Source organism: Mus pahari, chromosome 6 (genome assembly GCF_900095145.1).
Source record: "Mus pahari chromosome 6, PAHARI_EIJ_v1.1, whole genome shotgun sequence".
Classification (NCBI taxonomy): Eukaryota; Metazoa; Chordata; class Mammalia; order Rodentia; family Muridae; genus Mus; species Mus pahari.
The window spans coordinates 17458387-17467753 of NC_034595.1; the positions used below are offsets into that span (position 1 = coordinate 17458387).

At 46.1% G+C, this 9367-nt stretch overlaps 1 protein-coding gene across 1 annotated transcript; it reads left to right on the plus strand.

Annotated features, from left to right (window-relative positions):
- Nucleotides 1-2735: 2735 nt before the first annotated feature.
- On the plus strand, nt 2736-8928 carry Atp6v1g1 (ATPase H+ transporting V1 subunit G1). The gene is made up of 3 exons (XM_021200303.1): nt 2736-2971; nt 6790-6890; nt 8171-8928. Exons 1-3 carry the CDS (start codon nt 2890-2892, stop codon nt 8342-8344), a joined length of 357 nt encoding a protein of 118 aa, XP_021055962.1. The 5' UTR covers nt 2736-2889; the 3' UTR covers nt 8345-8928.
- The last annotated feature ends 439 nt before the right edge of the window (nt 8929-9367 follow it).

Genomic DNA, 9367 nt, shown 5'->3' on the forward strand with positions numbered 1-9367 from the left:
CACACACACACACACACACACACACACACACACGTTTATATGTGGGTATGCACATGCCACAGCATGTGTGTGGAGGTCAGAGGACAACTTTGGGACTCTGTTCTCTGCTTCCACCACATGAGGACCTGGGGATCAAACTCGGTTTCTCAGGCTTGTCCACGTCCTTGTTGAATCATCTCACTGGCACATGACTGAATATTTTCTATGGTACAATAAGCCACATTAATTTATCCACTTGTCTGTAAGTGGACATTTGTGTCATTTTTTTTCTCAATCATCTCTTTTAGTTTTTCTCCCACCTCTACAGTGCGTATTGTTCTCCATTGATTGTCTGAGTATATTGTGTTTTCTGGGAACACAAATATTCAACCTTCCCAAGAAAGTATGTCCTGGATTTAAAGGTCTCAGAGACTATTCATTTCCTGGTTATTATGCCATCTCCAACCTGAATCAAGTGGAAAAGCTTTGAATCACCAAACTGCTCTCATCCTCCAGTGCAGAGAGATTTCTAGAAAAAAAATATCTTGGCATTACTTTATGCTCTCAGCATTTCACAGACTCTAAGAGGTCATCTGATCCTTTTCAAAGCCCACGGGAATCCCGCAGAAGAGCGCAGCTGGCTAGAGATGTCAGTATGCAGCTTGACAAGAGGCAGGCATTCCATTTCGCAGTCAACAGGAGTGTGACTGTGGACAAATCACTTAACCTGCTGAGCTTCCATTTGGACGTTATCAAATGAGACTGTTATTTCACAGCACTTCTGAACTTGCTGGCGGGAGTCATTCCGGAGAGTGGCACGGTGCAAATGCAAAACCCAATTCCTATCTTGCCTGCCCTATCCACTGGGGACAGAAGGAAGGCCTGGCACATGGTGGTGGTGACCTCAGAAGAAGCCACATCAGAGTGAAAGGTCCTCCTGAAGACTGACAGACTGGAGGTTCATGCCTGAAGAGGGACACGATTTCTCAGACATAGTGCTAAAATCATCTTGGCCTATCTTTAGATTCCTTAATAGCCATTTACTACCAACCTCCACATCTGTCCTGACAGCTCTGTGAGCACTAGATGTAATGTTCGGGATGAACTGTTAACAGGTCACTGGCTTCCTCCAACCCTAATGCTAAGGGTATTAGAAAGCAGCATGCTGAACCCATTGGAGAGGTTTTCCAAAACTGCCATAATCTACCTGTTGCACACACCAAAGTATTAGATAAATACACTGAGTGTATGCATTAGGTAAAAGTATTTACAACCTTGTTTTGTTCTCTGACCACAAGTGTAAACCTCTTCCTTGGGGGGTGGAACATGCTGTTCAGAGGAATCTGAATATGTCCTTTCTGGGCCATAATCATATTGGGCTCAAAATATTGGGCTGTCTTGTATTCTCTTTGGAACAGGAGCTATGTTTTCTGTGTACAGTAGATGAGGGTTATAAACAGCCCTGTGCTGCGGACACAGCCCTAGCATCTCACTTTAGATCTCTCCCTTGGGAGAGCCTTCCTATCCACTCTCTCTTCATGACTGGTCACACTGTTTATCGTCATTAACAGGCATGTCTTAAAACACTTTGTACATTTCCTTCATTTATTAGGCTACAATTATTTGCTTAAATTAATGTCTTAATTTTTCAAAACCGTGTGGGTGGGTGGTGGTAATGCATATGTCACTGTGTTTGTGGAGTTCAGGAGACAGCTTGCAGGAATTGTTTCTCTCCTTCCTCCACGTGAGGTAAATATCTATACCCTGAGCTGTTACAACTCTGTCTCCTTAATCTGTTTTCAGGATCAAAGGAGGTGTGCACGCCCACTGTGCTTATGGAAAACAGCAATATTTATTCCTGAGCTTGGTTCAGAAAGGGATGGCAGGTCCAGGGATACAGCTCAGAGGGTGGAGGGGACTCGCCTACAATGCTTGAGGGCCTAGGTTCCAGCCCTAGCACCATGAAGAAGGATGGCAACTGGCCCACAAGCCACAGGGGTTAGTAGTTAACTTGACGTTGAGTCCTTGGGTGAGTGTGCCTGAGTATTTGCTAGTGTCTGAACCTAGGACTTCAGATGCCTCTCCCGAACTGGCCAGAACTTCCCAAACTTCTCCATGATAGATGTTTTCTTTTTGGCTTTTGGAGACGGTTTCTCTGAGTAGCTCTTGCTGTCCTGGAACTCACTCTGTCGACCAGGGCTGCCTCGAATGAGAGACTCAGTTGCCTCTGCCTACCTAGTGCTGGGATTAAAGGAGTGTGCCATGCCTTCACCACCTGCTTTGGTTCTCACCCCCCTCCCCCGCCAAACACGGCCTCACTAGCCAGGCCGTGAACTCAATCGATCCTCTTGCTTCAGCATCCCGAGACGGGTGTGCTGGGTTTGCAGCCTGTACCACTAAGTGCAGCATTGCTTCCTGATAGGGTCTAAGTTCCAAAGAAATTTCCAGAAAGATAGGAAGTCTAGCTGGGTGAAGAGAGGGGGTAAATAATCAGGTTTGGATCCTTGTTTCTGGACTTCAACGTGGGAACACTATTAATTACGGGAAGAGGGAAATAACCACGTGGCAGGACTGCCACCGGGATAATAACAGCTAAAAAAACAGCCTTTGACATTTGCAAAAGAAGAGGAGTTGCCATCTCTCAATGCGCAGGCGTAGTGGAACAGCTTGTCACTTCCCTTCTTGCCCCGCCCCGCCCCGCCTCGCCCCGCCCCGCCCCATCTCCTGGGAGTCACGGGACTCAAAAGCAGTCAACTGAGACACCGGGGCGGTTCATTTGACGGTGGGGCGGGGCTCCTGCGCGCTGCGCAGGCGCAGAGTCTGGGTGGTGGGTCAGGTGACCCGAGGGGCTTCGGAGTGTGTTTGAGCCTTTGACTTAGGCCGTTCTCTCGGCCCAAAGTCCCCTCAGCAATGGCGAGTCAGTCGCAGGGCATCCAGCAGCTACTGCAGGCCGAGAAGCGGGCGGCCGAGAAGGTGTCGGAGGCCCGCAAGCGTGAGCTCCGGGACGGGGCGGGATGCTAGGCTGGGATGGCGGCTAGGCCGCGGGCGGAGGCCGGGGGACAGTGTCGGGGCCAGAAGCTGTCCGGGCGGTGTCTGGAAGCCTCGAGGCAGGACCACAGTTGCCTGTGGAGACAGTAGTGGGTTCGTCCTCTTCTCGGGGTGGAGGGCGTGAAGTGGGCCACCCCACAGAAACTGCTCCCACCTGATCCCTTGCTTCCGGCTGCGGCCCACCCACGGGAGCCACCTCCACGGCCGTCGAGTCTGCGAACCTAGGTCGTCCTGGCCACCTCTCCCCTCGTTCGTCACTTTAAACGGTTCGCCCGGCCTCTCTAACCTGACCCCAGTCCATCTGTTCCTTCAGTACCATAGTTGAACTTTCTGAGTTCATGTGGCTACCTAACTGGGTCTTGTCTTGTCTTGTCTTGTCTTTTCTTTTCTTTTCTTTTCTTTTCTTTCCTTTCCTTTCCTTTCCTTTTTTCTTTTCTTTTCTTTTCTTTTCTTTTCTTTTCTTTGTTCCCCTGAGAATGTACTAGAGAAGTGCCCCAAGTTCATCTTCATCACAGGGTATTTCATGTTCCAGCGGAGGCGCACATACCAGTTAGGATGTGTGTAGCAGTAAAAGGCCAATATTGAGAGGGACAAAGTGGCCAGAAAAGTCAGTTTACCACATGTGTAACTGGGACCAAGGAGTGGAAGAAGCCAGTAATATTCTGCAACTCATTTTTTTCCCCTACTGCAGTCACCTGCTTAAAATGCGAATATAACTTTCTTGTCACACCTGTCCTTCCACTCAGCACTCCTCGTCCCCGCAGAATGGAGTTGGTACTTCATAATGGATTAAAGGAAGTGTTTTCATCAATCAGGCTTTTGTTTTCTCTCCTAAGCATGCTCCTGTAAGAAATTCTCTTCCAGCAGTACTGCGTCAGTCGTGTGAATCCTAAAGGCAGCCTCATTTCTGGCCTTCCAGGCTTTTGCACTTCGTTTGCCCTGATGGTTAGTTTTGGATCTCAGAATGTAGGCAGCAGTTCCTTATTTGGGCTCCTTCCCTCACTAATGCTTATTTTTGAGGTAGTGTTATAGTAAGCTGTTGGTTTCCATGGCCCTGCCTCTAGAGTAAGCTTTTGGAAACTGGAAACTGTGTCTCATGAGCTTTATGAATCTAGTTTTCCAAGGTAAGCAGACACTGCATTTGCTCCTATTTTTTGTAGGAGGGAAAAATGAGACTCAGAAGGTGATTTGACCAGACTCTGGCTTTAGAGGCCTTTCTCATGCAAGGAATTTTCCTTAGTATAAAACTTACAGTACACTTATGTTACATACTGCTGGCGGGCTGAGACCTCTCAGAGATCTGCCTGCCTTTGCTTCCCAGTGCTGGCCTGAAAGGCACGTGCCACCATGCTCACCCCCCAAGTAGATTGAAGTGTGGCCCTGGTGGGAGTTAGGCGAGTCTTTCTTTCCAGGAGATGTTTTCTGTGAGAATGCTGGGGGTGGAGAGAAGGCCTTTTCTACTCAGGTGGCTAGAAAGTCCTGTGTTGTCATGCTCTTGATCCAGAATTTCCAGAATGTCTTGTCAGGTTGTCCAGTGATGACTCAGGAGCAGGTGTATGTGTTGGGAATTATGGGAGACTGTTGGGAGGAAGTGCAAGAACAAGTACTTGGTCTGTGGGGGGAATGACCGAGTTCCTGGGAGATTTTAAACCTTACTTGGCTGCAAGCTTGTATGTATCAGATAGCTGAAGCAGTTTGTTTTAGAGGGGTTAGCTTACAGCCAACTCACATTTTAATATTTTCAGTGGTTGGGAAGAGAGGCATTGAAAAGAGCTGAAATATGAGAACTATGGTCTTTCTTGATTTGTGATCACATTGACTTGCTAAGTTAAGAATTGGGAAGGAAAAGCAGTAATCTCAGCATTCAGAGGCAAAGGCATGTGGATCACGAGCTTGAGGGCAAGCTCCAGGACAGCCAGAGAAACCTTGTCTCTAGAAACCAGGAAAAAACACATACACACTGACTGGGAAGGGACAGGGTATGTTGTAAAATAATCAAGCCCGAGTTTCTCATGAAATCATTACTTTGGGACATTTCATGTGAAACAAGACTCCGGCTCCCATTTGTAAGGTCTGAGAAACATGATTAAAAAAAAAAAATCGGGCTGGGAGCAATTATACATGACTCTAAGGGAAACTGATCACACACAGCAGAATCCCAGACTTCGAACCAGCACAGGCTGTGTAACCCCCCCACCCACCCCCCCCCAAAAAAAAAAAAAAAGGCTGGGGACTGGACATGTAGTTGAGTAGTAGAGTGCATGCCTAGTGTGAATACTTCCCTGCACTGGGTGGGGGGTATTGTAGTGTGTATTTATGTTTGTGTGATCTGCTTGTCCAGTAGTATTGATTTTCAGAAAAGTGTGTCAAAACAGCTTTGAGAATGTTTGCCAAAAAGCATTGGTGGTCTTGTTAGGGAGCTATGGGAGTTGGGTATAGTAAATTGTGAAATTACCTTGGAGTTCCTGAATAATGGTTGGACCATGGATGTCTTTGATAGACTTGGTTTGGAAAAAGGTCTTTGGCTTTAACTGTAGCCCATGTAGCTGATAGGGGAGGACTCTCTCTGAAGGATTGGGCTTAGCACAGGAAGAGTGAGCTTAAAAGTAAGTGCTGTGTAAGTGTAGGCTTGCGAAGTAATCCTTGGGTTGTGTAGGGAGAGACTGTTTCAGATGGCGCTGGTGCCAGAGTCATTACAGGTCCAGAATTGTCCTAGTCAGGGACTTTGATGAGCCCACTTGGGTGGCATGTGCTTTGGACAGTTGATCCTATGTCTAACAAAGCTTGAATTCTAGATGCGTGCTGCCTTCTGCTATCACCTAGGTAGGTTGATCTTCTAGAACTCTCTGTTGGTGACACTGGGCATAGTAGTACATGTCTTTAATCTCAGCACTTGGGAGACAGGCAGGCAGATCTCGGTGAGTTTCAGGCCTATTTGGTCTGTGCATAATGAATTTCAGGACATCTAAGGCTACATAGAGAGACTCTGTCTCAATTTTGTTGTTTCTCTCCCCCCCCCCCCTTTTTGTGAGCAGAAACTCAAAGCAAAGATTGTTGGCTGGACTTGAGGTTTGACAACCTAGAGACTTGGCCAACCTGTGTTAAACTGGCTATCTTCCAGAGATCAGAGAGCCCAGAGCCACTGTCTCCTCCCTTCCAGCTGTGTGTGCTCTGGCACAGCATTTCGCATCCTCCCCGACAGCTTCGCCTCTGCCACTGCCCTGGTGCCTAGTTTGCAGGATTATGGCATCTCTTTCCTTTGCTGCATTTTAGGTGATAGCCTTTGAGTACGTTAGTTCTCAGCAAACTCTAAAGAGAGCCTGCAGCAACACAGCTAGCTGGTCACTATTTGGGGTGAGGAAGAGCTCCCCAGATGGCTGTCACCTATCTTATGTTAACAAGGTTTTAATATTTATGAGACCAAGACTACACCATGACATTCTATAGTATTTTCTTTGTTTTCACAGGTTTCCTTTTGAGTGTGTGTGTATGTGCGTGTGTGTGTCCATGTGTACAGTTCTGGATTGTGAACTGAGGGCTCATACACGGCTCAGAGCTCTGAGGACATACCTTTTTTTTGTCTCCACTTAAAGGCTGGAGGCAGAACCTACGTTGTTGTTTAGGTCTGCATTCCCTCTTTCCTTTGTACTTCTCAGTTGTTTAAATTATTTTCTTTCTTTACTGCTAAAATTCATTATCAGTATCTACTTGGCTGTTCTGCCATGAGACACTTCTTGATGTCGTTCTCTTCTTTAAAAACAGGAAAGAACCGGAGGCTGAAGCAGGCCAAAGAAGAAGCCCAGGCTGAAATTGAACAGTACCGCCTGCAGAGGGAGAAGGAGTTCAAGGCCAAGGAAGCTGCGGTGGGCTTCCCTCTGTCTTCACTATTGCCTTCCTTTCTTGTGCAGATCTGAAGAGAGTCAGTACAGCTTAGAGCCACTAGTGCAGTTTTGAGAAATTGGGGGTTTGTTTGTTTTTGATAGTACTGGGGAGTGAATCTTTTGGCCTTTGCATACTAACAAGTTCTCTACCAGTTAGCCCCTATTCCCACCCCATCCCTGTTTATCTTTTGGGATAGTCACATTTATTTACTTACTATATCAAATTCTAATTTTCATTTATTTGTTTAGCATTCTTACAAGCGCTTGACATATGCAGGTACCATGTTAGATGCTGGCAGATCTAGCAGGAACAGTAGTTTCCATCCATGCCTTCATAGAGTTTAGCTTACCATAAATCCTACAAGCCTATAGCTGTGAAGACAATCTAAATATGATAAAAGGGACCCGCCCCTCAGAGATCTATCACTGTAGTAGCTCACTGTGATTCATAAAGTGATGGACAGAGGCAGATCCTGGTGGGGAGAAAGGATGCAGAGGAACAGGTAGCAGCAGGAAGGGAGAGCAGAGCTGTGTGGTGTCCCATACAGTTAACAGGGTTCACAGTTTCTTTGCCTAGTTGAACATCCAAGTGAAAGGTTTGAGATTGCCCTCATCTAGGTGTTGAGGGCATTGGATCCCCCATAGCATGAATTAATTATTCATGGTTGAGAGCCACCATGCGGGTGCTGGGAACCAAACCTAGGTCCTCTGCAATAAATGCTAACATCAGTGATACTGTTGTATTGTTTGCCTATAAACTGCATGTTTTACTGTCATATTGCTGAACTATTCTCTTGTATAGATGTGTCATAGTTCATAACTACTTTCAGTTGTTAGATTGCATATGTGTACATGCTTGCACTTGATGGTAGTGGTGCTACTGTTGCTACCAGAGACTGAATTAAGTCAGCCGTTGCCTTCTTTGTTTTCTATTTTTCTCTTGTGCTTAAGCAGTTCTGTTCTTACCCCAAGTAGCTGGGATCACAAGTGTGCACCTGTATGGGCAGTGCCATAGTTGTTAAATCTTTAGGTTGGTTCCAGTCGTTACTCAGGACTGTGTTCTGTGGATTGCAGTGAGTGGTGGTGGAGTGTGCCTAGTTCGTCACACTGCTTTTCTCACAGGTTTCTGTGCCTGCAGCTGATGTGTTGCATTGTCTTATGAAGGAGCTGGGGCTTTTCCATAGGCCAGCAGGTTGCTTGTTAAATGACTCCACTGGAGAATCTTCCTCATGTTCCCTTGTCTCCTGTTTCTTCCCCTGCAGGCACTGGGGTCTCATGGCAGTTGTAGCAGTGAGGTGGAAAAGGAGACCCAGGAGAAGATGACCGTCCTCCAGAACTACTTCGAGCAGAACAGGGATGAAGTCCTGGATAACCTCTTGGCCTTTGTGTGTGACATCCGGCCGGAAATCCATGAAAACTACCGCATAAACGGATAGGAGGTGGAAGCGCCTGCTCTGTGGGTTGGCATGAGATCTGCCCCCATAGAACAGGAAACCTCCACAGAGCTGGAGTTCTGTTCTGGAAGGCATTAAATTATTCCTCTATGCTGTTGTAGGACCCTTCACTTTTTGAGAGTATCAAATCTAGCTTTTTGTACAGACTTATTACGTACCTGAAGTTTCATCTTCTTATCTTGTATGTCTTTAAGGAGTATATGTCACCTGGTTTCCTGTGTCTTCATGCAAGTAATGGATATCAATGTTAACTTTTTTTTTTTTATTAGTTTAGTAGAAAAAATTCTTTGAAGAAAGAAAGGGAGTAAATTGTTCCCTTCTACTTTCTTAAAGGTCAGGGGCGTTATCTATGAAAAAGTAGTCAATAGCTGTTAGTAACTCCTATGAAGAAGCAGCCAGCCTTAGAGTACTCTATCCTGGATAATTTAGGACAGTCAATATGATATGCTTGTTCCGGCTGCTGTTACTGTAACCTAACCCAAATCACTAGATGCTAGGACTCAACTTGTTACATGTTTATGGTGTGCTTGTAATCATTTAAAAGTAAAATTTTGTCTTGCCCTTCACCCTCCTGGCTTCTCGTTGGTAATACAAAGTATATCTTGACCCAGATGTTGAGCAGAATTTCATCTAGGAGTCAACAGGTGTTGGATGTAAATGCATGCCTGATTAGTAAATACTCAGGGTGTTCATTTTGTTGGGGATGAAGTTGCTTGTGATTTCACCCCTGGTTTAGAAAGCATCAAGCAACTAAAGAGCCTATAGTCTGCCTTTTGTCTAGAGCAGTGGTTCTCATGACCCTTTGGGACCTCACATATTAGATATTCTGCATATCGGATATTTACGATTCCTAACAGTAGCAAACTTAGAGTTATGAAGTAGCAGTGAATAATTTTATGGTTGGGTGTGAGTTGCCACAACATGAGGAACTGTATTAAAGGGTTGCAGCATTAGGAATGTTGAGAGTTACTGGTCTTAAGGACCCAGTGTCAGGCAGCCTTGGGC

Coding starts and splice junctions, on each gene's coding strand:
- Atp6v1g1 (XM_021200303.1), top strand. CDS start 2,890: ATGGCGAGTCAGTCGCAGGGCATCCAGCAGCTACTGCAGGCCGAGAAG. Junction 2,972..6,789: donor GGTGTCGGAGGCCCGCAAGC/GTGAGCTCCGGG, acceptor CTTTAAAAACAG/GAAAGAACCGGAGGCTGAAG. Junction 6,891..8,170: donor TCAAGGCCAAGGAAGCTGCG/GTGGGCTTCCCT, acceptor CTTCCCCTGCAG/GCACTGGGGTCTCATGGCAG.